Source organism: Ovis aries, chromosome 7 (assembly GCF_016772045.2).
Source record: "Ovis aries strain OAR_USU_Benz2616 breed Rambouillet chromosome 7, ARS-UI_Ramb_v3.0, whole genome shotgun sequence".
NCBI lineage: Eukaryota > Metazoa > Chordata > Mammalia > Artiodactyla > Bovidae > Ovis > Ovis aries.
Genome location: NC_056060.1, coordinates 10,573,598 through 10,601,381, shown reverse-complemented (window position 1 = coordinate 10,601,381; position 27,784 = coordinate 10,573,598). Strand labels below are relative to the sequence as shown.

Below are 27,784 nucleotides of genomic sequence, written 5' to 3'. Positions count from 1 at the left end.
ACCATCAGCATTCTAAAATGTTTACACCTTTCCTCAAGTTTCCTACACTTATCTCACTTCCTTCAGCAGATAACTTCACATTAAAGTTTACTAAGAAACTGAAGAAACCAAATGTGACATTCCTCAGCTTCCAACTACAAACCTGCAAACTACTATCTGAATGAAACCTCACCTCCCTACCTCTCCTGTCAGATAAACTGTCCTGTTTCTTGGTCCAAAGCTAATCCCTCTATCAAAAATACTTCTGTATCCACCCCTTTCGGTCACCTCTGGGGCACAGATATTCCATCAGTTTTTTGACCTGTCTTTTGCATTTTCAACCTCTCCCTCTCCAGGACTTTCTCCAAGTCCATGACCAGGCACAAGTCTCACTCATCACTTAAAATACTTTATCACATTTAGAACACTCATTTTAAGAAAGCAGAGGCAGTCAGGATAACCTGGCAATGAAAGAGACATAATTTTTTAATATCCTGAATAACCATCCTCCCAAAACGCTACAGACCCCAGTGTGATCCCTGGGTCATTAAGATCCCATGCAGAAGGGAATGGCAAAGAGTCAGACACGACTGACAGACTGACAAAAAGAGACTAAGCAACTAGGAGAAAACAAACATATCAAACCATCCAAAATAAAAATGGCCAAAAAAGACAGCACAATTGACTACATATTACTCATGAATTCTAAAATACTGCAAGTTAGGACCAAACACCGACAGCAGCAAGATCCACATGGTATCAGAAACACGACAAGCAGAGGAGAGGGATTTGGGACAGCCCTGGAGCCAGAACAAACAGAAATCAAACTCCCTAGAAGTGCTACCTCCCACCCCCTCCCTTAAATGGACAGTTCCAGTTCAGTGTAATAAAACAGCAACTGAAACTCGCACGGGGTTTCACAGGCAACAACTCACAAGGCAAGAAAGGCAAGAAAATCACACAAACATCAGGAATCTCAAAACTAACTGAAACTCCTTTCTAAGACACAGCAACACACCAAGCAGAAACTGCCAGGAAGAGAAATCTAAACTAAGCAGTACAGAGTCACTGGGGTAAAGGAAAGAAAGTCTAGAACAAGAACAATTCTGCCCTCCAAAGGGCATCTGACGATGCTGAGAAACAGTGGTTATCAGTCATCATACCTGGGGGAGTGGGCACCACAGGGTGAGCCAGAAGGCCACTGAATATCCTACAACGCCCAGGACAACTCCCTGCAGCAAAGATACCTGACCCTCAGTGCTAATACTGCAAAAAGCAAAAAAACCCTGATCTAGATAAAGCCAGAGAAGGAAAGGAGGAAAGGTCTCAGAAGATATATTTTTGAACACGTATCACAGCAGAGGATTCCCCCCAGCCCCAAACCTAGCAAAAAGCTAGCTTACCCAACCCTCATCTAAAAGTAGTATACTGTTGTTTACTCGCTAAGAGTTGTGTCCAACTCTTTGAGACCCCATGGACGAGATAGAGCTCACCAGGCTCTTCTGTCCATGGGACTTCCCAGGCAAGCATACTGGAGTGGGTTGCCATTTCTTCACCTGGGGATCTTCCTGACACAAGGATCGAACACGCATCGCCTGTTTGGCAGGTGGATTCTTTACCACCAAGCCACCTGGGCTTCCCTAAAGCCATCTTCCTTAAACATAAGTAACAGAAAAGAATTGGAATCTCAAAAAGAGAGGTGAGAATGGGGGGACAGAAAAAATATTTGAAGAAATAATGCCTAAAAACGATTCAAGTCAATTCTCATACAAAGTTTTTATAAGAAAAATGCAAAGAGTAACATTCCTACAGATAACGAAGCTCACTACAAAGACATGTTCACAAAATGAATGAATATTTTAATATAATATGCAGAACCAAGGTTTTCTCTCATTATTAATTTCCTAAAAGGATAACTGACTATAAAGCATACATAACTGAAAAAAATAATTGGAAGTTTACATTTTTAAAAATTATCAAAAGCAGCAAAAACATGAAATACCTAGGAATATATTAAAGATATATAAAACCCATACTCTGAAAATTATAAATATTGAGAGAAATTAAAACATCTAATAAATAGATACGAAAGTTAAAGGATTTAACATACCTGACACTTCTAGACTTAACCATACAGCTACAGTAATCAAAACAGTCTGGCACTGGGAAAAGGACAGATAAAAAAGATAACAAAAGAGAATACTGAAGTATTTATGAAATGCTATGCTACCTGGCATTTGCTTCATACTACTAGAGGAGGGAGGTATAGACAAAATAAGATTGGTCAAATGTTGGTAACTGTTCAAGCTTGGTCTTATGAGGACCTACAATACCACATTCTGTTTTTTCATATATTTGATACTCTCCATAATAAAAAGCCTTTTAAGGCATTCATATTTACAAAAAGATTTTTTAAAGGTCTCCAGTTAAACTGGTTAATCTAAAATTTTAAACGGCACTTGAATAATTAAGTTTTATCTACCTAGAGCAGGGTTGGCAAACCTTGACCTGTAGGCCAAACACTGCCTCTGGTCTGGTCTGTAGGACTAACCAACTAAAACTGATCCTTACATTTTTAAAGGATTGCTTACAAAAGAAAGAAAAGGAGACAGGGCCCACGTACTTCACATGTCTAGAATTTATTAATTGGCCCTTTATCAAAAAAGTTGTGTCAACTCCTTGATTTAGAGAAGCAAGCAGATCAAAACTGCTGTAAGTCAGAATATATACTCTACATCTGTTGAATAACAAAGAGAAAAATTTCTTGGGAATTCCCGGGAAATCAAATGGTTAAAACTTGGTGCTTTCACTGCATGGCTAGGCCCAGGGCTCAGCTCAATCCCTGGTCAGGGAACTAAGATTCCTCAAGCTGCATAGCATAGCCAAAAAACAAATTTTTTCATTGGAATGACTATGTTCACGTGGAAACACTCACATATGGAAAAATTTGTGATTAGGTAGAAATTATGAAATTCCACATATTTGCTCCTCTCCCTTTTCTACAGTTCTGGGAAGGTTTCTTCTCTCTCAATTACTATAATGGAGACCTAGCAGATTTTTATACAATAAATTTTCCCTCCTGTCACATTATGGATTCATATTGTCAAATTATGTTACTGAATCTTAGAATAGATAGGTAGAGTCCAGATGAGAAAAAAACACAAAAAGAAATGTATGTATATGCTGAAACAAGACTTAGAGATATTTCAAAAGATGGCTAAATGGCCTTATAACTGGGAAAAAAAGAATGTCTGATATGAAATCCCGGCTAAAAATCAAGCAAAAAAATACTTAGATCATATATGTAATAACAAGCTGACTATACATAATGGCATTTCAAACACTTTTTTCGTTTCATTCAAAAGTAAAATGTTCCTTGTTTTCCTTAGTTTAAAAAAAACCTACTGCAACAAAGTATCTGTAAAACAAATTATTCTTAAAGTTGCTTAAATCTCTGCAATACTACAATTTAGGCTGCCTGCAAGATCTATTACTTGAAAATTACTTGTAGAAGATATATTTCTCACCGTATGTAAAAATTATCTTTGCAAAATTGCATAAGAAAGTAAGTTTCCTAATAAAAGCAAGAGAGTTCCAGAAAAACATCTATTTCCGTTTTATTGACTATGCCAAAGCCTTTGACTGTGTGGATCACAATAAACTGTGGAAAATTCTGAGAGATGGGAATACCAGACCACCTGACTGGCCTCTTCAGAAATCTGTATGCAGGTCAGGAAGCAACAGTTAGAACTGGACATGGAAGTAAAAATAAAATTTTAATTAAAAAAATAAATAAATTTTAAAAGATAAATTAATTAATTTAAAAAAAAAAAAAGAAGAAGAAGAACTGGACATGGAACAACAGGCTGGTTCCAAATAGGAAAAGGAGTACGTCAAGGCTTTATATTGTCACCCTGCTTATTTAACTTACATGCAGAGTACATCATGAGAAACGCTGGACTGGAAGAAACACAAGCTGGAATCAAGATTGCTGGGAGAAATATCAATAACCTCAGATATGCAGATGACACAACCCTTATCGCAGAAGGCAAAGAAGAACTAAAAAGCCTCTTGATCAAAGTGAAAGTGGAGAGTGAAAAAGTTGGCTTAAAGCTCAACATTCAGAAAACGAAGATCATGGCATCCGGTCCCATTACTTCATGGGAAATAGATGGGAAACAGTGGAAACAGTGTCAGACTTTATTTTTGGGGGCTCCAAAATCACTGCAGATGGGGACTGCAGCCATGAAATTAAAAGATGCCTACTCCTTGGAAGAAAAGTTATGACCAACCTAGATAGCATATTCAAAAGCAGAGACATTACTTTGCTGACTAAGGTCTGTCTAGTCAAGGCTATGGTTTTTCCAGTGGTCATGTATGAATGTGAGAGTTGGACTGTGAAGAATGCTGAGCACCGAAGAATTGATGCTTTTGAACTGTGGTGTTGGAGAAGACTCTTGAGAGTTCCTTGGACTGCAAGGAGATCCAACCAGTCCATTCTGAAGGAGATCAGCCCTGGATTTCTTTGGAAGGAATGATGCTAAAGCTGAAGCTCCAGTACTTTGGCCACCTCATGCGGAGAGTTGACTCACTGGAAAAGACTCTGATGCTGGGAGGGATTGGAGGCAGGAGGAGAAGGGGACGACAGAGGATGAGATGGCTGGATGGCATCACGGACTCAATGGATGTGAATCTGAGTTAACTCCAGGAGTTGGTGATAGACAGGGAGGCCTGGCATGCTGCAATTCATGGGGTCACAAAGAGTCGGACACAACTGAGCGACTGAACTGAACTGAACTGAACACAGATTTAAAATATTAAAATACTTTTTCCAAATATCAATATTCAATTTTCCAAAAAAACATTATAACCTATCCTCAAAAGAAAGAAAGTGAAGTCACTCAGTCATCTCCGACTCTTTGTGACCCCATGGAGTGTAGCCTACCAGGCTCTTCCATCCATGGAATTCTCCAGGCAAGAGTACTGGAGTGGGTTGCCATTTCCTTCTCCAGGGGATCTTTCCTACCCAGGAATCGAACCCAGGTTTCCCACATTGCAGGCAGACACTTTACCATCTGAGCCACCAGGGAAGCTCCTCAAACTCAAACCAAATTACTAATAAGGCTATCACTGTCTGAGATCAACACAAGCCACTAAAGACAAGTTAGGTATGGATTTAGAGTCAGAAAAGTTTTTTAAATGAGCCAGTAAAGCTTCAGGTATAACTTTTACATGGTATTCTCAGTAGATTCTCCATCTGTCCCTAGAAGCTGGGTCCCCATGTAAAAGAAAGTGAATAAACCTTTCAGCTGGGAGTATCAAAAAGAACAACAGGTTTTGGCTAAACTTAAGTGCCATCTACAAACAACAAACACAAAATAGCAATGAGCTATCAAGATAGAAGAAATAAAGTCAAATATGGCACAGAAAACAGGCCATTAGGTCACAAATACTTCAACAAAAACTGACAATTCCTCAGGTTTCTCATTGCCACATTCTTTGTTAACATGAAACTGTAGGAAAAGCTGGTACTAATTACTGAGTAAAATAAAGCTAGATATGAATTAAAAGTTTAAATTCATTCTTGATGCTGAATTCCTTTTCCCTTCAAAGTAAATAAAATAGAATCAGGAAAACATCATCCTGAAAACAACCCACTCCTTACTAGTATGTTAAAGTACTGGTTTTTTGTATGGCCACAAATTAGAGCCTTCTTAATTCATCAGCTAATACAATGATTAGGCAGTCTGAATAACTGATTTTTTTCCCTGAAGCCTGATTGTTTTTAGGCACATACAATTACCTGACCTTAGTCAAGAGAAAAATGCCTAATAAAAGGAGGATGGAGAAAACAAAGCAAGCTTTCATTTGAGGATCTCTAGGGCTGAGACTTGGTCTAAACTTTCTACATGAATCTACATCTCAGTGGCTTTAAAAATCTGACTGACACATACATTATAAAGATAGAGCCCTAAGAATAAATTTAACCACTGAGGTAAAAGAGCTGTACAATGAAAACTATAAAACATTGATGAAAGAAATTAAAGACTATTAAAAAAATGGACAGATACCCAATCATGGATCAGAAGAATTAAAATTATTAAAATGTCCATAGTATCCATAGCAATCTACAGATTCAATGCAATCTCTATCAAAATTCCAATAGCATTTCTCACAGAAATAGAAAAAGCAATCCTAAAATGCATATGGACCCATCAACGACCCAGAACAGCTACAGCAATCTTGAGCAAAAAGAACAAAGCTGGAGTAATGAGACTTTCTGATTTCCAATTCTATTACAAAGCTGTAGTAATCATTAAATAGTATGGTACTGACATAAAAATGAACACACAGACCAGTGAACATAACAGAGAGTCCAAAAAAGAAACCCACACACATATGGTTAACTAAAGGGTGTCAAGACTACACAACAGGAAAAGGACAGTTTTTCAACAATGTTGAGAAAATTGGATATCCACATGCAAAAAGATGAAATTGGAGCCTTATCTTACAACATACACAATAATCAATTAAAAATGAATTAAAGACTTAAATTCAAAACCTGAAACAGTGCACTGCTGTAAGAAAAGATACGGGGAAAGCTCCATGATCTTGGTCTTGACAGTGATTTTTTGGATTTTAATACCAAAAACACAGGCAACAAAAGCAAATACCAGTAAGTGGAACTATGTAAAACAAAAATATTTCTGTAAAATAACAATTAAAAAAGAGCGAGAAAGAAAAGAGAAAGTGACGTACAGAATGGGGGGAAATACAACTCTAACAAAAATACAAATGATCCAATTTAAAAATGGACAAAAGCCCTAAAGAGACATTTTCCTAAATAAGACACACAAATGGTCAACAGGTACATGAAAAGATGTGCAGCACCACCAAGCATCAGGAAAATACAAATCACAACCACAATGAGATATCACTTCATACTTGTTAAGATGGCTATTACCAAAAGGCAAAAGGTAAGTGTTGGCAAGGATCCAGAGAAAAGAGAATCCTTATTCACCATTGGTAGGATGTACATCGGTACAACCATATCGGAAAACAGCATGATGCCTTCTCAAAGAACTAAAAACAGAACTACCATGTGTTCCATCAACCCCGGGACTGGGTACACATCCAGAGGAAAAGGTATCTATCTCAGCAAGGTATCTGCACTCCCGTGTTCCCTGCAGTGTTACTCACAGTAGCCAAGATGTGGAAACTTAACTGCCCACTGACAAAGAAAATGTGACGTGTCTGTATACACATACACAATGAAATATTATTTGGCCTTAAAAAAAAAAAGGAAATTCTGCCATTTGCAACATGGATGAATCTGGAAGACATTAAGATACATGAAATGAGCTAGACACAAAAAGACAAACACAGTATGATTTCACATGTGGAATCTAAAAAAGTCAAATTCATGGTAGCAGAGAGTGCAATGGTAGTTATTACTGAAGGGAGCAGGATAAGGAAAACGGGGAAATGCTAATCAAAGGGTATAAACTTTTAGTTATAAGATAAATTAGATATGGAGACATAAAGTACAATATGGTGAATATAGTTAATAACAATGTACAGAACATTTGAAATTTGCTTAGAGAATAAATTTCAACTGTTCTGATCACAAAAAAATAAAATTATGTGAGGTGATGAATGTTATCTTGATTATGGTAATCACTTCACAGTGTATACATATATCAAAATTTACGATTTTTATTTGCCACTCATACCTAAGTAATACTGGAAAAATAATTGATAGATGCAGGCAAATACATATTTCAACTACTTAAAATTCAGTGAACCAATAATTTACAAATATTTTATCCCCTTTTTCAATTTGTTGTTTGTAAATAAGGTCAAACACTGAAATTTTTAAAGATAAAGCCTCTGAGAAATCCGTAAGGTAACTGTCCCCAAACTGTTTCCCCAGGGTGCCAAGAGGCTCCATAAAACTTACTCCCTTCCAAAATTAAACATTACACAAGATAGCTTAAACAATTCACTCATAATTATGTTTTTTACTTTACAGTCAGTACCAAGAAAACCTCAGCCCACCCTCATCTCAACTCAAAATTCAGAATCAATTACTTCCATTCACATAGTATCTTCAAGCTACCCAGAATTTCTGAAGAACATTTTTAATAGATGGAATTCAGGAGCTCAGATAACTCTGATTCCACTAAACCTCCATTTTTTTTTTTTTTTTTTTTTGTCCAGGCAACTACATCTTCATCTAAACATACTATGAAACGAAAGTTAAAATTCAGAAAAGTATGAGATTTTTTACTTAAAAAGTTTTGTTTGCTAATATAGTGACTTCAAAAACAGAGAAGACTTTAAAATGGAGAAACAATTTAAAGTTAAAATGTATTTTCATAACCTTTATTTTTTAGGTTTCAAAACAGAATTAATTTTCAAACTAATCAAAACTTTTAATACATTCCCCTGGAACTTACTAAACCAGCTGATTCATTATTATTAATAATAAATTCATTATCACCAATGTTAAGTGAGCCCTCTACACTACCTGGCAAATACTGTGTCAAACCGTCTCCACTCTGCTTCTCTGATCAACCTGAAGTAGTAAACACTACTTCAAACCATCTCCACTGTTCTTAAACCGCATATATCCCACTTCATCCTCTCTACTCTCAACAGACGACCTTGCACAGTAATTCAAAGAGAAAATATGGAGAAGCCATTCAACTATGGGAACTCTTCCATACCGTATCTACAAACTTTCTTGTAACTACACCTATCCTCTCCTCCTATCCTCCAGTTTCAAAAAAATTCTCTCTTACCTAAAGCCAATGTCTCCAAATATAAGCGGGACCCACGCCCTTTCCACCTTCTAAGGAATCTTATTCATAATGGTACTTTTTTTCCCAGAGTAATCCATTTTTCTCTCTTGATTGAATTTTTCCAATAAACGTCTACATCTTTCTTCCACCTCAAAAACAAAATATTAAAAAACTCCATTGTTCCACTTTTCTATCTCTGGCTCTCCCCTTCACAGCCGAACTTCCCCAACAGTTGTAAACATGCTTAGTTTCCATTTGTCTTCCCACTCTTTCCTCAACCTATTTCAATGAGTATCGGATCCACGCTCTACTCTCTCCCTAGACAATCATATCCATACTCTTAGCTTCAATTATCATCTACATGCCAATGATCACCAAATGTACACTTCTGGTCAATACCTTTCCTTTGAGTTCCAGATCTATATACATTCAACCATCAACTCCAAATATCTAATCTGATGTTCCAAATGTATGTTTAAAACAATATGTACACAGAACTCATCAGATACCTCCAATTCCTATGAAACACACATACTCCTGTATCTGGCTCCTCCTGCCTTTTGTCCTGTCTCAGTGAACGGTACCACCATGCATCCAGTTATAGAAGCCAGAAACTTGGGAGTAATCCCCAGTATCTTCTCTATACCAGTGATTCTCAACCAGAGGCTCTTCTGCCCCCAGGAGACATCTGTTAATGTCTGAAGACATTTTTGGTTCTCATAACCAAGGATTAGTGGCATCTAGTGAGTGAAGTCAGAAATGTGGCTAAAATATCCTAAGATGCAGGGGATACTCCCTCCATACCAAAGAAAGTTGGTCTAAAACATCAATGGTACACAGGCTTAGATGACCTAATCTAATAATGCATCATCAAATCCCATCAATTTCACTTTCCCCCAACACAGTTTAAACCCATCAATTTTTCTTCATCTTAACTATCAGCACTTCCTAATTCAAAGCACCATTACCTTTTACCTAGTATCCAATAATAATTTCCTACTTCCACATTTGTGCAACTGCTTAAAATGAAGTCAAAACAATGTTTAACTCATCTCTTTCTTGCTTAAAAAAAGACCCTGAATAGCTTACCAAAGTTCTTAGGTGAAAACTAAAATGATATACTAAAGTCCTAGCATATCTGCCTGATTCACCACTTCTCCTACCACACTTCAGCAATTCTCCCCCTAAATCGATCAAACTCTAGCCACCATATGGCCTCCTTTCAGTTCTCCGCAGACTGCATGCTCCTCTCTATCACCCAGTAAACCTTCAGACACACTGTTCCTTCTCTCTGAAGCATTCTCTCCACCCCCAACACTCTTTCACGGATTAACTCCTACTCACCCTTCAGATCTCAGCTCCAATATTATCTCCTCCACACCATCATGGAGATAACTCTGCACCTGTCCTTTATAACACTTTTAAATATATAAAGCTGCAATTCGCATGACTATTACCAATGGCTCTCCCTCTCACTATACTGTATGTACATGGGAAAGAGACCATGAATATTCAGAAAAATGCTGTAACACAACATTTTAGCATATAGCCAGAACTCACAAATTTTTGTTGATTACTTAAAAAAAAAATACAGAATCTAATCTACTTCAGGAGTTCAACTGTCACTTTTTTTGTAGGTATTCATATCTCGGGCCCCAACCATGCTTCTGAAACATATATGGACAGCTCAGCTACAACATGTTTTTCTTCAATACCATTTAGCTTACAGATGATTGATAAATAAGGCAATGGTATCAATTTAATGTATTAATTGGACTGATTTGTATGTGGAGCGGAAATTGTGGAATTGTAACCTTTACCAAAAAATAAAAACAAAAAACAACAAAAACCCTTAGCTTGGCTGCTCACAAGAAGGAGTCCTCACAGATCTAAATCAACCAAGTGTCTGCATCCAGGATTCCCACTCGAAAAGCATTAAACATAGCCCACCCTCACGGAGCTCTCCGCTGGGGTACTTCCTTCAGAGTCTTACTTAGCAGCTGACTCACTCACTCACAGCTCCACTTTAACTGCCTTGTCTCGTGGCCTCCACAAGGCAGCATGTCCATTTGTGTACTGTATATTTTTTAATCTCCTTTGCAATAGCACCCAGCCAGGCTAAGCCACATACCTGATCTATCCAGGTCATTTTCCAAGGGACTGATTACTGTACTTCCGAGTGTTCTGGCTCCAGAACTGTTTGGGTTTTGCGTAGTGTGCTCTCAAGCCCTATTTCCCGTGGCCTTAGCATGTAATCTGCAGAACATGAGGCCATTCAAGAACAGAAATGTTGCAGCAGAGTTCCTCATAGCTCCAAGCACTGAGAAACATAACTCTCGACTACTTCCTCAATCAGCCTGAACATTCAAAATCTGGGTTCCTCATCTCTGTTAACAGTCCAGACAGAACCAGATCATTGAAGTCGCTGCTCTCTCTCTCTCCCTCTCCCACCACATTCAGTCATTCCACACAGGTGTCAGTTCTCCTTATGCATGGTCTCTCACATCTTTTTCACCACCATCCACCATAACTGAAATCTCCAGCATCTCTCATCTGAAAAAAATTTAACAATTAATAGCCTTCAAGGTAATCATACCTCTTTCCAGGCCCTCCTTATTCCAAACCAAACTCCACCAAACTGCAAGAATTATCTTCCCCAAAATGCAAATCTAACTGTGCTAGTCCTCTACTCAAAAACCTTCAATGGCCTTCTACTGTGCATTCAAGGTCTCAAATTGCTGCTCCACTTTATTTCTCATTGAACCTCCCACTCATTTTAAAATCCAGCAGAGATAAACCATACAAACTGCTGACAAAGAAAGACACTCAGTAAATATTAGCTTTTACTCTCACAGATGACCTACTTTTATAGTCAATTATAAGAATGTCATCTCCCTACCCTTCATTTTAAGCATCTTAAGTTCCTTCTCTTTATATTATTAGAGATGAAGGTCAAATCTTGGTTGTGTCACTTACTAGCTGTGACCATGAGCAAGTTATTTAGCTTTCTGAGCCTCAGTAAAATTAGGATAATATCCATGTCATGGGGTTGTTGAAAAGACTAAATGACATAGCATATGTAGAATGCCTGGAAGAGAAGAGACATTAATAAATGTTAGTTTTCTTAAAAAGTGTTCACTTAAAGAATGAACACAGAAATGAACTTGCCTACTTTCTCCCAGAACCAGCAAGTAAGAGCAGCACTCAAAGAAACTGGCTTACCAATAGAATACTATTAATAATCTTTATCCCTTGAGGTAAGTGCTTATGCCAAAAGCATAAGATTTAGGAGAATTTTTGTCTATGCTACTAAACAAAGAAAAGGTTATTGATATGGAACCATATTTTACTAGATGATTTATCCTGACTAATGTTATTAAATTTACTGAGATTCAATAAATCAATAAATCTTATCCATATGCAGAACTCAAAGTTAGTTCCAATATTTAACTATTTACAAATGTGTGTGTGTGTATTAGTTCCTTAGTCGTTTCCAAACTCTTTGTGACCCCATGGACTGTAGCCTGCGAGGCTCCTCTGTCCATGGGATTCTCCAAGCAAGAATACTGGAGTGGAAATTGAGAGCTTCAATACTTATGCATAATATATTCCATAAAAAATGGGCCTATGGCTGATTCATGTTGATGTATGGCAGAAACCAACACAACATTGTAATTATCCTTCAATTAAAAATAAACAAAAATTTTTATATGGGCCTATCTACATACATATATCAAAAACCCACATAGAGTAAAAGGTTGTTATGTGAAGTGAAGTGAAGTTGCTCAGTCGTGTCTGACTCTTTTGTGACCCCATGGACTATATATAGCCTACCAGGCTCCTCTATCCATGGGATTTTCCAGACAAGAATACTGGAGTGGGTTGTCATTTCCTTCTCCAGGAGATCATCCCAACCCAGGGATTGAAAAAGGTTGTTATATCTCCATTCAAAGTATTGTCCTGATTTGATTTCTACTGCAGGCTTTCACAATATTACCTCAGTTTCTCTAAAATGAGAAAGCAAAGAAAGGACAAAGAACTGAGAGGTGCAGAAAAGGGGTATTAACTTCGAAGTTAGTCCGTTTGCTTTCTCTTCCCTCCCACTGATATCACCTAAATGCTTTTCCTATTTCATAGTAAGAATAAAGAATGACAGCCATTTTTATGAATAGTCCTGAGACAACTGGACCAAGAGCAAAAAAGAAGTTAGACCTCCCTACCTTAATATCATATATAAAAATTAATTCAATAGCTCAAAGACCTAAATCTAAGAGCTAACACTATAAAACTCTTAGAACAACAGAGGCATTAATTTTCGTGACCCTGGATTAGGCAATGGTTTCTTAGATATAATACCAAAAGCTCAGGAAATCAAAGAAAAACAAATAAATTGGATTTCATTAACATGAAAAGCTTTTATGCTTCAAAGTGCATCATCAAAAAAGTAAAAAGACAAAGCACAGAATCCAAGAATATATTTGCAAATTATATACCTGATACATGTCCAGTATTCAGAACATATAAAGAACTATTACAATTCGACAATTTAAAAAAAAATTAAAACAGACAAAGGATCTGAATAGACAATTCTCCAAAGAAGATACACAAATGGCTAACACACAAATGAAAAGATGATCAGCATCATTAGTCATTAGGGAAATGAAACTAAAATCACAATGAGATACCATTTCATACCCATTAGAATGGTTATAATCAAGAAGACAAACAATAACAAGTTTTGGCAAGGATGAAGAGAATTGGATCATTCACACACTGCTGGTAGAAATGTAAAATGATGCAGACACTTTAGAAAACACTTTGGCACGTCCTCAAAAAGTTATACATAGCATTACCACATAACTCAGCAATTGCACCCCTGAGTATAGACCCAAGAGAAATGAAAACATCACGTACTAAAACTTATACACAGATATTCACAGCAGCAAAACTCAGAATAGTGAAAAAGTGGAAATAGCTCCCAAACCCATCGAGTGAGGAATGCATACACAAGATATGGTGTATGCATACAATGGAATAGTATTCCGCGATGGTGCTGGTTTACTCGCTAAGTTGTGTTCGACTCTGGTGACCCCATGGGCTGTGTAGTCCACTAGGCTCCTCTGTCCACAGGATTTTCCAGACAAGAATACTGGAATGGGTTGCCAATTTCTTCTCCAGGGGATCTTCCCTACCCAAGGATCAAACCCAGGTCTCCTGCACTGCAGGCAGATTCGTCATCAACTGAACTACCAGGGAAGTGTCCTCTTATTCAGCTATAAAGAGGAGTAAAGAACTGAGAACTGCTATGACAAGGATGAATCATGAAAACATGCTAACTGAAAGAAGCAAGACCACATACTGTATGATTCCATTTATATGAAATGTTCAAAATAAGCAAATCCATACAGGTAAAAAATCAATACTGGTTGCCAGAGGCTGGGGGAGACAGGCAGAGATGAGAAAGTGACTGCTGCTGGGTACAAGGCATCTTTTATAGGTGATGAAAATGTGCTGGAATTAGGTATTGGTAATGGTTGCACTGCCCTCTGAATATAATAAAAACCACTGAATTATACCCTTTGACGGAGCAAATTTTATGATAAAACTGCATCTCAATTAAAGAAAAAAAAAGAATGATAGCAGAATAAAAAGTGGCACAATCAAGGAATGAAGCCAGTATTCTCTTTTTGACCCAACATTTTCTGCACACTTACTATGTTTCAGACCTATACTGGTTGCTAGGAACCAAAAGATGAGTAAAACAGAATCACTACACTCTCCAGGCCCATTCTCCTTAGCCTACAAATGTAGTATTTCTCTATGGTAAAGCAGTTTGAAAATGCAAAAACAACAAATATAAGCTTCAGACAATTCAAAAGAATGCAGATATTTACATTATAAACTCTTCTAAATTAGCCAGAATGCTTTTTTAAGAGTTTCACTAAATATGGGGAGGCAGAAGAGACACGCTTCTAATATTGGTATTAACTCATTATTCCCCAATGCTGATGTCATTTTCCAAGAAGTATTATTGAAATAGCTTCATTTATTTGAAATTATTTTCCAAATAGTATTTTTGATAAATCTTCCTTGATCATATCACATATCAGTAATATAAGAAAGTATTATTTTCTCACTGACTCCTCGTTCTCTATTCTTGACATTAAAAACCTCATGACAAAAACAAATATAACAAGGAAAAACATGCTTTTTAATACTTTACTGGAGTATCCATATGAAAGCTTATTTTACTATAAGGGAATAGGTAACAAGAGAATTCTCTAAACTAAGAAATCAACTCTTTTAGGCTCTTATCCCAGATTTTTATGAATCAGAGAAAATCTGATATCCTGATATGAAAGCTTCATTTCCAAAGTACAGCTCACAAAAATCAAAGAATCAAATTTAGATAGGAAACTATATTGAATAGTCTTTTAAATAGTACAGAAAAGGGGCATGTTCTACCTAATCCAAGACATTAGTTATTTCTGATACTTTTAATATACTATTTATATTAACTTCTAAAAAGATAAAACTAAAGTCTATATTAAAATTACCTTATCTTTGGCCTCAGGCAGTGTGATTTCTCTAGGTTCTAAAATTGATATTTCTCGAAAAGGTGGAACACATCTGACTATATCTGGTACATAGTGTGTATGAAACAATGGTGATATTGAGTATCTTCTTTCATCTGATAAAGGCACTATGTGGTTAACTATAGTTGGCTCTTGGTGGGGTGAATGAAAACGCTGCCGTTTACCATCAAGAGGAAGATTCTTTTCATCGCTTAATCTCCTGAAAACAAGCAACATACCTTAGTGATTAAAGATATAACTTTCTGATAACAAATAGAAAACAATTTAAAATACACAAATAATAGATGAAAATACTGACTTTTTCAGCAAGGCCATGTTATTAGCTCTAAATGAACCATAAAATATTGTCAGTATAAGAGACACCTTTAGAAAAAATGTATACTAATGCATATTTTTAAAAAAACAAACCAATATATACATCAAGGTTAGTCTCTTGCATTTGAACTACCACAATATTTAGTATCAGCAACAAAAGCTTGGTAGGAAAATCTCTATTTATAGAATCACTAACAATAAAAGATCCAAACTCTAACATAAGGAGGATAAGATTAAGTAAACTGGGTGCTGTACATAAAAAAGGGATCTTGGGAGTCCACCTATGTTCTGGTTTATCAGCAGGAAAGACCAAATTAAGAGAGAGCTGGGGTTTTTTTTTAACTATAAAAGCACCAGATAACTAAAGTAGTCTGCAAATGAACTATACTTATATAGTTCAATATAACAGTATTATATACAACAGTCTTATATTCATGTTAAATTCTTGGTCATGACTGATGTATTTTTTTTTAGCTATACAAGAGAATATCCTTGTCCTTAGGAGAAATGCACTGATGTGCTTTGGGATAAAGTGAAACAATGTCACCAACTTTCTTTCACATGGTTCAGAAAAAGTGGGGGTAGGGAAGGAAAGAGGAAGAACAAAACAGATTCAGCAAAACTAGCAAAATGAATCTAGCAAAACCACATACAGTGCTCACTGTACTGTTTTTCAAAACTTTCTGGAAGCTTAAAAATATTCAAAATAAAAAAGAGAAAACAATTTAAAAGCAATTATTTGTTGGGAAAAATGGTATTTACTTAAATGATATATTACTAAGGTGTTTAAACCACAGGAAATTATCCAATCCTTTTGTTTAACTCTAAAATTTTATGGGTCATAGCCACCTGAAGGTTTTTATTTTAATATTCTTTTGGGATTACGTCAGTTACTCTCTCTTTGACAGACCCACAAAATAACTAGAATTCCTACCTCCAGTAAAGGTATACAAGTGCTAAAAACATAAGTATAAATTTAATATTTTTAAACATAAAATTCAGAGCTTTATATAATGAATATTTCTATTGAGAATGTCAATGTTAGGTTTAAATATATATATATATAATTATGAACTAATGGGATTTATTGTCATTCATGATTCACAAATGGGGCTATCAAGACAATTTCTAGAACACAAAAATTTAAATGAAGTCAATATTTTAAGCATCATGATACAGTTTTCCACCCAATTCATTACCTCTGTGTGCTTCAACTTTCTCAACAGAAGAGGGGTAACAGTACTTACCTCACAAATTATTGTAAAACTTTGCCAAACCATTACTTGCAAAGTCCTTAGATCAATGCCTACTCTACACAGTGAAGGACTGATGCTGAAGCTGAAACTCCAATACTTTGGCCACCTGATGCAAAGAACTGACTCATTGGAAAAGACCCTGATGCTGGGAAAGACTGAAGGCGGAAGGAGAAGGGGATGACAGAGGATGAGATGGTCGGATGGCATCACCAACGCGATGTACGTGAGTTTGAGTAAGCTCCGGGAGTTGGTGATGGACAGGGAAGCCTAGCATGTTGCAGTCCATGGGATCGCAAAGAGTTGGGCACAAATGAGCGACTCAACTAAACACAAAGTGTTAGTTGCTCAGTTGTGTTGCTCTAGGAGTTAGTTGCTCCAGGCTCCTCTGTCCATGGAATTCTCCAGGCAAGAATACTAGAGTGGGTTGCCATTCCCTTCTCCAGGGGATCTTCCTGAACCCAAGTCTCCTGCATTGCAGGTAGCCTCTTTACCAACTGAGCCACTAGGGAAGCTGCAAAGTGAAAGTCACTCAGTTCTGTCTGACTCTTTGCGACTGTATAGTCCATGGAATTCTCTAGGCCAGAATATTGGAGTGCGTAGCATTTCCCTTCTCTGGTGGATCTTCCCAACTCAGGGATCAAACCCAGGTCTCACACTGCAGGTAGACTCTTTACCAACTTAGCTATCAGGTAAAGAATAAAATAGATAATCCGTGGGAATCTGCTCTGTGATGTAGGGAGGTCACTCATATGTATGCCGATGGCCGATTCACGTTGAGGTATGGCAGAAACTAACACAACAGTGAAGTGAAAGTCACTTAGTCATGTCTGACTCTTTGAGACCCCATGGAATGTACGGTCCATGGACTTCTCCAGGCCAGAATACTGGAGTGGGTAGCCTTTCCCTTCTCCAGGGGATCTTCCCAACCCTGGGATTAAACCCAGCTCTTCCGCACTGCAAGCAGATTCTTTACCAGCTGAATCACAAGGGAAGCCCAAGAATACTGGAGTGGGTAGGCTATCCCTTCTCCAGCAGATCTTCCCAACCCAGGAATGGAACTGGGGTCTCGTGCATTGCAGGCGGATTCATGACCAACTGAGTTATGAGGGAAAGCCATAGTGGGTGAACAGTAATTCTTATCTAGTGTTATTTCTCATTGTACATAAAAGTTACGGAATGTTTATACAGGCTTTAAAAAGCAGTATCTTGCAAATATTGCCAAAGCTTATTTTAATACTCACCCCTAAAGTTCTATCAAAATTACCCTGTGACACATCAACTTCTTTTAATTAAACTGGTTCAAATGAATTGATTCCTGACTTCTCTATAGAAAGCTTTATGTCATACAGACACTTTCACTATAATATTTATTGTGGAACCTGACCTGTGTAAGATAAATTAAAGAGTAAACTTTAATAGGAAGAAAGAGTTATAAGCTGAATTATGTCCTCTCAAATTCACATTTAAGTCTTAACCCCTAGTACTTCAAAATGTGACTCTATTTGGACACAGGGCCTTTAAAGAAGTAATTAAATTAAAATGGGGTTATTAATCCAACATAACTAGTATCCTCAGAAGAATACTTAGGACACAGAAAACAGAGAAGGATGACCACATTAGGAAAGGTGGCAGCCATCTATAATCCAAAGAGGGAGGCCTCAGAGGAAATCAAACCTGCTAACACCCTGATCTCAGACTTCTAGCCCCCAGAATTTTAAGAAAATTAATGTTATTTTAGTCACCCACTCTGTTGTACTGTTATGGCAGCCCTAGCAAATATACAGAAACCCATCTGCTTTAGTTAAAAATCTCAATTAAAAGTAGTTATCTGAAGATAATTACCCCTAAAATTTTTTAAATACTTAAAAGTGTGAAAATTCTGTTATAGGACTGACTGCACAGACCCCAGGAAACAAAATGTAGGTTAGTGTCCATTTAACTTAATACAAGATACATTGTTAAACAGTTCCCAAAACTGCAAATTTTTCTTTTAAAATAAGTAAGAAATACTTACTTCCTTCCTCGAAATAATGGGGAAGTTGAGGTCTGTATTGGACTGACATTTCCATATGTCAACTGCTGTAATGACACAGCTCTAGACAAGCTACCAAAAACAAAGAAAGAGCATGATGACATTTCTTCTAACTCCAAATGGTTCCTATAAAAAGGATCTGCGTCAAGTAAGAACTGAAACACTGCACTTACTCTGCATTGTGAAAGCTGAACTGTGCATCTATAAGCTGCTGGTGTGAATAAAGACTTGGTGACAAGGCAAAGAAGTTATTATGTTGTTGATGGTTTGGAGTGAAAGGCGGACGACCCAAAATTGAGTTTGGGAACATGCTCTTGTTCACTAAAAGACCACATGTATTCTTCTACCTAGAACAGTTTTAAAGACAAATTATTAAAGACACTGAACTTTTTGATAACCAGTATCTACTATTTAATAAAGTTAACAAGTTACAAATTTCATTTACAAATTTATTTTCTCAAATAGATCTCTTAAGTCACAAAATACATAACAAAATACTTACTAATGATGAATTTTAAATCAAGGTTAACTAGATTATTCAAATGACACTAAAATCTATGCAAATTTCTAATTTCATGATAAATTACTGTCATAATCAACAACTCTCTTATAAATCAAGTTAACATCATTATACTTTGATAATAACAAGAAATCACCCAAGAGATATATTTAATAAAATCTACAATTTCTTACATTATTCCCATTTTAATTTATTCAAAAGCATAATCCTTCATATGACAACCCAAGTCCCAGGATTTAGAGCTTACAGATCTGATCAAACAAGGGATGGAATTTTGTTACCTAATAACTATTTATAAAATTCTGAGATTCCCCCCAAATTCTAAACAACTTATAAAAACAACAACCAATAAAAAAGAGTTTGTACCATAGGAAGAGGGAAAACCTATGTAAAACGCAATCAGAATCTTTCACTGCCCCAGCCAAGAGACTAGATATTTATTCTTTGCAATGACTGACCCCAAAAGGCTGTAAATTCACAGAGAAAGAGTGGGATAAAAAAACAAACTGAAAACAAATATTAAGTAAAGTCTACAAAGTAAAAATAGCATTCCCAGCTTATATTCCCAATTCATGCAATTAAAAAATTCATCTTTGAAATAATGGAAAGAGAAATCATATAATATAGTAACAAAGGAACCTGTAACATACAAGCAGTAGTTCACCAAGAAAATGTTAAGCTTGCTAGAAACCTACAATGAAGTCTACCACGGAACTGCCTACCTATGCACACAGAAGCTTCCAATTTAGATTTCTAGAAAAACAACATTCATGGATCATCAGAAGTTAAAAATTTTAAAAAGGCTTAGTAATAAACTGAAACAACACTTGGAACAAATGAAAGATGAGAGGAAAAAACTCATTAATTTCATAATTAATGAAAAAAACACTGTATATATAAAACAAGAATGTGTTGTTTAAAAAGCAGGAAGGGCTCTTGGAAATTACAAAATTAAAAGCAGAAATATCCAGCAGAAAGCTAAAAGAAGACTGAGGAATGAACAAGAAAGAAAAACTGGTGAGGGCAGACAGGAGGCAAAACAGTAAGAGAAAAAATATAAGCGAACCAAACCAGGTGGCCCAACATCCAACACAACTTAAGTTCCAGAAAGAGCAGAAAAGGAAATTTCCAAGAAAATAAAACAAGAACATGTTCAGAACTGAAGAACAGCAAGCCTTAGACTGAAACGATCCAATGAGTAAAAAGCACAAAATACACACACACGTCTATATACACACATATATAAACGCATATTACAGTGAAATTTCAAAATACCAGGTAAAAAAGCTTATAAATATTACAGAGAAAGAAAATGTTATAAACACAAGGGATGGGGTGAATAAGTAACAAGGTTCTACTGTAAAGCACAGGGAACTATATTCAATATTCTGAGATAAACCATAATGTAAAAGAATGTAAAAAAAAATGTATAAACATATGTATAACTGAATCACTTTGTGTATAGCAGAAATTAACACAACAGTGTAAGTCAACTATACAATTAAAAAAAAAGAAACACACAAAGGGATGGTAATCAAAATAGCTTTGGACCACTCAATAGCAACAGTGGAAACAAGACAAAGAAGTGAATGCTTTCAAGGCTTCTGTAGGAAATGCCTTCAAGCTATAATTCTATACCCAATTATATTATCAGTGCAAAAGGGGACTAAAAACCCTTTCAAGACATGTAAGGAACTGAAAAAAGTAAAAGAAAATCCCAAATCTAGGAAAAGGGAGTTCTCACACAGGTCAGAGACAGTAAATTCACCAGGATGGTGGTAAAGGGAAGCTAAACAGCTTAAAATAGAACACGTAAACAGAGGGCTACAAGAAGATATCCAAGGAGGAAAAAGAATGAACTGGTAGATTACCTTATATAATATTTGACCAGAGAGGAGTTTGGCCAACAGAGCAGAAAAAGTTAATTATAGGAACAGAAATGTAGCAAGCTGGGGCTTCCTGGTGGCCCAGTGGTTAAGAATCAGCTTTGCAATCAATGCAAGGGATGTCAGTTCAATCCCTGGTCCTGGAAGATCCCACATGTCTTGGAGCAACTAAGCCCATGCGCCACAATTACCGAGCCCACCCACGGTCACTTCTGAAGCTGGCGCACTCAGAGCTGGTGCTCTGCGACAAGAGAAGCCACTGCAATGAGAAGCCCGCACACAACAATAAAGAGTAGTGCCCACTCTCAGCAACTAGAGAAAGCCTGTGTGCAGCACTGAGGACCCATCACAGTCAATAAACAAATAAGGTCTTAAAGAGAAATGCAAGGAGTTAAAAATTACTGAAACTACAGACAAAACACACTCAAAAGGGCACATGAAAAAGAAAATATAGTTAGTTACCTACTTAGTTCTTACAATAACATGAACATCTAACATACTGATTTAAACAGACTGTAACATGTATACATGTGAAGTTGCTTCAGTCATGTCCAACTCGTTGAGACTCTACAGACTACAGCCTGCCAGGCTCCTCTGTCCAGGCGATTCTCCAGGCAAGAAAACTGGAGTGGGTTGCCATGCCCTCCTCCAGGGGATCTTCCCCACCCAGGGATCAGACCACATCTCTTATGTCTCCTGCATTGGCAGGCAGGTTCTTTACCACTAGCACCACCTGGAAAGCCCAAAATTATATTTATATATTACTTACTACATTGTAAGTAATTTACTTATAATTACATACATTATTATACTATATTTTACATATTATTTATATGTTTATATACATCATAATTTATGATGAGAGAGGGTACATAAAAGTGCTAAATCCTCATTTTCAATAGATGTCAATTTAAAAACCATGTTATAAAAGTTGAGGGTTTTTTTTTTAGAACAACAGAGGAAAATAATATATATACTACTAAAAGAAATAGTAATCGCCTCTGGGGATTGAGACCAGATGGCTTGAAAAACTAGAATAGGAGACAACAGGAGAGGAAAAAAAAGAAAGCTCTTGGAAATAAACAAACCACTCATAGAAACTTTGTTCCTTTTCAATTCTGAAAGATTAAAATTTCCTAGGCTGGCCATAGACAGTGAGACTCACCAGTTTAAAGTTCATAAGAGATTGTGGAGGAAAGCCACCATCAGATCCCAACCCAGGTGCCTGACTACCATGGACCAGAGACAAGGTGCTACCTCCAGAAAACAAGCGTTTGTCAGCTTTCTTCAGAAGGCCTTTTCTCTAGCTATAGGAGACTGATTTTTTTTTTTTAATTCCTATAAATTTGCTAAACTATACTCTCTGATGTTTGCTGCTGCTGCTGCTGCTAAGACACTTCAATCATGTCCTACTCTGTGTGACCCCATAACGGCAGCCCACCAGGCTCCTCTGTCCCTGGGATTCTCCAGGCAAGAACACTGGAGTGGGCTGCCATTTCCTTCTCCAGCCTGATGTTTGCTGCTTAGAGACAATATCTTGAACCAAGCAGGATTTCACAGCATTCTTTATTAAAAGTACTCTCAATAAGAGTAGAGTGCCAGATCCAAGGCTGTCACTAATGCCACCTTCTCCCTTTACTTGGTTCACTCTCTTTCTTGGCCTCCCTGACCCTGCTTCTCTGATCCAACTTCCCGGAAAACAATTACTATTTCATAGGATTCGTGAGAAAATTACATTAAATACAATTCATTATAAAGAAATGTGCTTGATATTTAATTTTACTGTAATACAGACATACAATATGAATCTGCTCAAACAAGAGAAGGAATCTGTATTCAAAAAAACTGGAATTAAAATACTCTATATTCAGATTTATTTAAACCAGTTAATAGGTAAAACTCCAGACATTTTGTTTATGTGTCTAAATAGGTTTGTATTTTCTTTATGCTTGAGACGCAAAATGACATAACAGCCCAGATTATGGGCGTGAAAGTGAAAGTGAAGTCGCTCAGTCGTGTCCGACTCTTTGGACCCGTGGATTATAGCCCACCAAGCTCCTCCATCCATGGGATTCTCCAGGCAAGAATACTGGAGTGGGTTGCCACTTCCTTCTCCAGGGGATCTTCCCGACCCAGGGTCTCCCACATTGCAGGCAGACGCTTTTAACCTCTGCACCACCAGGCTTACTTCTATCCTATTATCTGGTCAGAACAAGGACAGAATAAGTCAAAAGATGTCTTGCGGCCCAGAAGTACTCTTCAAAGCTAATGACCAAATAATCCACAGCTTAAAAGCTAAGAATGATTCCATACTTAAAAACTTACTTTAGAGCAGTTATCTAAATCAGTGTATCCTGAATTCCAGATAAGCATCAAAGGTTTTGGAGCACTCCCAAAGCAAAGAATCTGTCAGTTCTCCTCAGGATGAATTTTGGCCTTCAAGTCCAGCTCTTATTTATGACAACCTTGGAAGTGGGGATTAAATTAAATTAAGTTAAATTCCTAGGGAATTTAACCAATGATATTCAATGTTCTCCAATAGGTATCCTGCATAATTATCTAGAGATAAGGAAGTAAACCAAAAGCCCATGGATTTCTATTCCTTTCTAATATTTCTCTTAATATTAACAGACACACAAAGATAGTAATTAATTATTAAGGAACACACAGAGTTGACCCTGACTCTTTGCAACCCACCCCAAGAACTGTAGTCCACCAGGCTCCTCTGTCCAGGATTCTCCAGGCAAGAGCACTGGAGTGGGTTGCCATTCCCTTCTCTTAGGGAATCTTCCCAATCCAGGGATCAAACCTGGGTCTCCTGCATTTGCAGGGAGATTTTTTTTTCCCACCCGAGCCACAAGGAAACCTACTCCCTTAATACATTCCAACACTAATTCTGATGAAGATAGAAATGACACCAAGATAATACCCTTTTATAAACAATATAGGGCTTCCCTGGTGGCTTAGATGGTAAAGCATCCACTGGATCGCAAAGAGTCAAACACGACCGAGCAACTTCACAAAAAAACCCCACAAACAACAATATAAGGGATCATTTTTTAAACAAAACAGAGTTTCTGAGAATAAAATCCAGCAAAACTACTATCACACCAGATTTAAGAGGGCTTCCACAAAATTTTAAATTTTTTTCTTATATTCTGAATAAAAGCCTTTTTCAGCAAGTAGAGGGGAAAAAAATTACTCCACATTAACCACAGTACCAGGTATAAGAAATTTTATAATAAATAAAATCCAGATGTTATTGGTATTGAGAAGTTACCAACTTCTCAATCTGTACTTGACTATAAAATGGAATAAATTTTGAACTGCTTTAAAACTGTCGCATTGGTTCTTGCCTTAAGGAGAGATTAAAGAGACAATCTTAAGGATTACTTCTTAACTAAGCAAGCCTACTGGGAAATTATACAGGTCTATTTGTAAACAATCATACATGAGACAAGGGTGTAATGAAGTAGTTTACAAAGTAATTCCTAGTGACATAACCTTTAGTCCTGTAACTTACAAACTGGAATTTCTATCCTAAACTTGACCTCTCCTCCAAAGAATTAGAGAACACTCAAGATTACATAAACTCCATCAAGATTTCCTAGAAAGTGGAATCTGCAGTTATCTGTCCACTTTGTCCAAATGCCTCTGATCCCCTAAACTTACTACTCTTCTTCACAATACAAAAAGTCTAACTCCTAAATTCTGCTCACCCTCTGTCAACCCATCCATAGCTTGTGAAAGACGTTCCATTTGATTAAGAATTAGATTGCATCCAAGTGCTGAAAAATAATCGAGCCACATGATTCCAAACGAACATTTCTTCAGTGCCTATTCCACACAGAGCCCGTTACAGGACATTTCCTACTATTTAAAGTAATGTTACTATTACCGGTATTAGTACAAGGCTGTCAATGCCATGTTAAAAAGCCTTGTGGTAATGAAGCATACAATACGAGAGTATTTACAAAAGTAGCATGTTACCTGCAATACAAACACATCGACTTAGTATTCACTTATGATCTTTCCGTAGAAAACCACACACCACACACCTGTTAAGTTGCCAATTTAGCTTGAGTTTCAGTTTCTTTTTTGTTCCCCTTATTGGTATACCAATACACATAAACAACTGTTATTTTAGACAAAGAGATGAGAGAGAATCAAACAAGGCAGGGAACGTGGACGATTCAAAAGTTGGGAGACACATGAATCCCTTCGTGTTCTGGCCTAGAAAGAGAGTTGAAGAGCCTATCCACAAAGGGTGAAGGGGGCAGAAACAAAACACGGGGGGTAAACAATCGGACAGAGTCCTAACCTGTGCATTTTCCTGTAACTCGAAGAACTGAGGCAATTTCACAACCACTCAGAGGAAAGTCTTAAGTTTCAAAGTATTTACCTTAGCTCTTCACCACCCTTTGAAGCCCCATGCAGAGTCTCGAGACACTCTTCCTCGTTTGGTCCTAGACTTGAGGACGGGACGCGAGGAAGACAAATGAGTGAAGAACGTCACAGTTCCTAAGATTCTTCAGCAAGTACGGGGGCAGCCCAGACCTCTGGGATATTGAGGAGATACCGCCGGAACCTCCCACACAAAACACTAGTTTTCGAAAAAGTTTCCGGCGCGCCGCGGCGCCCCGCCCCGCGCCCCCCAAACGGGCCTACACGGAGGCTCCCCTCTCTTAAACCCGCTAACTCACAAGCGTCCTCGGAAGGACTGCGCGGGAGGGTCGACCAGCACCCCCAGCCCAGGAGCTCCAGGGCCGGAGGAGCGACGGCCTGGCGCGCTTGGTCCTAGCTTCCTCCCAAGCCAAAGGAGGTAGTGCCCACGCGGAACAGATAGGCCCGGCTCCGAGCTGAGCGCCAAGTCTCGGCCTCGGCAGCAGGGAGGAGCGACACAAGAAAAGGCAGGGCCGGCAAGGGTGTGGAAGCTCGGGGGCGGTGGCAAGAGACGGAAGACTAAAAAGTAACCGAAAAAAAAGCGTAGAAAGCCCTATCGCAAATACCCGGAAGACCGATGTGACCCGGATGGAAACAGCGAACAAGCAGCGGGAGGTCATACTTCCGGCAACGGCCTCGCTCATTCCTGCGAGCTCTCGGCTCGAATGCGCAGGCGCTCTAGTGAGCTGGCGCGCGGCTGTGGGCGTCACGGTTGGGGTGGAGGAAGGTCGTAGCTGCGAGAGCGTTGAGGCTGGGACTTCCTTGAGAAAAGCAGAGGGTTCCCTGAACCCCATCCCTAAGCTCACATTCTGATAAGCATTTTTTTTTTTAAACCGGTCCTTCCTGTCTGCACTGAGTGACTCTTCCCCAGAGAAGCTTTTCTTGGCCTCCTGACCAAGTTTTCCCTCACCTTTCTTCACCGATCAGTATTAAGCTTTATTTCTTTTTTTTCTCGTTAATGATCTGAGAGCTGCTTGGGGACCCTTATTTATCTATAAAGCCTAGACTACTCCCTGTCCGTAGTAGCTAGCATTCACTAATTCAAAAAGTATTTAGTATTTCTTCTTAAGTGAGCTTTAATAGTTGTGAAAATATAAGCTGTCGGATTTTTTCGTATAAATCTGTTAACAATATTTATTGCCCTTTTAAAATACATAGGACCTCACTCCCTGGTTCCTGAAATTAGTGATTTGTGTCTTTTTTTTTTTTTTTCTGATCGATCTCCCAAAGGCATATTAACCTCACTGATTTCAAATCTCAAGGTCAGCTTTTGATTGCATAGGTTTTCTCCGTTTTTCTTTTTCATTGATTTCTGTTATGTTTATTTCCTTTCTTTTTAAAATTATTTGCCAGTTTCTTGGAAACTGAAGTCATTGATTTGAGATCTCTTCTTTTGTAATACAGGAATTCAGTAGTACAAGTTTCCTTCAAAATACTTTGTTAGCTGCATCCCGCACATTTTAATATATTGTATTTTCATTTGACTTCATTTCAGAATACTTTCTAATTTCCCTATGAGTTTTTTCTTTGATCCTGTGGTTGTGTTCTTTAGTCTCCAAGTATCAGACTTTTTTCTAGAATATCTATGTTATTGATTTATGATTTAATCCCATTATCATCAAAGACTTTACTTCATATAATTTAAATCATTTTAAATTTATTGAAATTTATCTTGTGGCCCACAGTATGGTTGCTTTGTCTTGGTAAGTGCTCTGTGTACAACTAAAATAAAAGTTTATTCTGTAGCTGTTGGATGAAATGTACAAATGTCAATCACACCAACTTGCCTGATACTAGGCTTCCCAGGTGGCGCTAGCTGTGAAGAACCTACCTGCTCATGCAGGAAACGGTAAGAGACCAGGGTTTGATTCCTGGGTCAGGAAGGTACCCTGGAGGAGGGCATGGAGACCCACTACAGTACTCTTGCTTGGAGAATCCCGTGGACAGAAGAGT

General features: G+C 37.6%; 1 protein-coding gene across 50 annotated transcripts in view; it reads right to left on the bottom strand.

Moving 5' to 3' along the window:
- TENT2 (terminal nucleotidyltransferase 2) overlaps positions 1-26,446 on the bottom strand; it is a 63,944-nt gene extending 37,498 nt beyond the window's left edge. For 16 of the 50 annotated variants that reach the window (XR_009601406.1, XR_009601407.1, XR_009601408.1 and 13 more), the window contains exons 1-5: positions 26,092-26,412; positions 25,791-25,859; positions 19,156-19,329; positions 18,965-19,054; positions 15,341-15,578 (exon numbers count right to left, since the gene is read on the bottom strand). Coding sequence is in view for 47 of the 50 variants with exons in the window: in XM_042252024.2 (XP_042107958.1) it covers positions 15,341-15,578; positions 18,965-19,054; positions 19,156-19,292 (465 nt within the window). In the remaining 3 variants the exon portion in view is untranslated. Of the gene's footprint in view, positions 1-10,914; positions 11,337-11,759; positions 11,872-15,340; positions 15,579-18,964; positions 19,055-19,155; positions 19,330-21,916; positions 22,122-23,713; positions 23,854-25,790; positions 25,860-26,091 lie in introns of those variants that run through there. The other 34 variants (XM_060418781.1, XM_060418798.1, XM_060418789.1 and 31 more) reach the window with 13 other exon arrangements.
- Between the last annotated feature and the right edge of the window lie 1,338 nt (positions 26,447-27,784).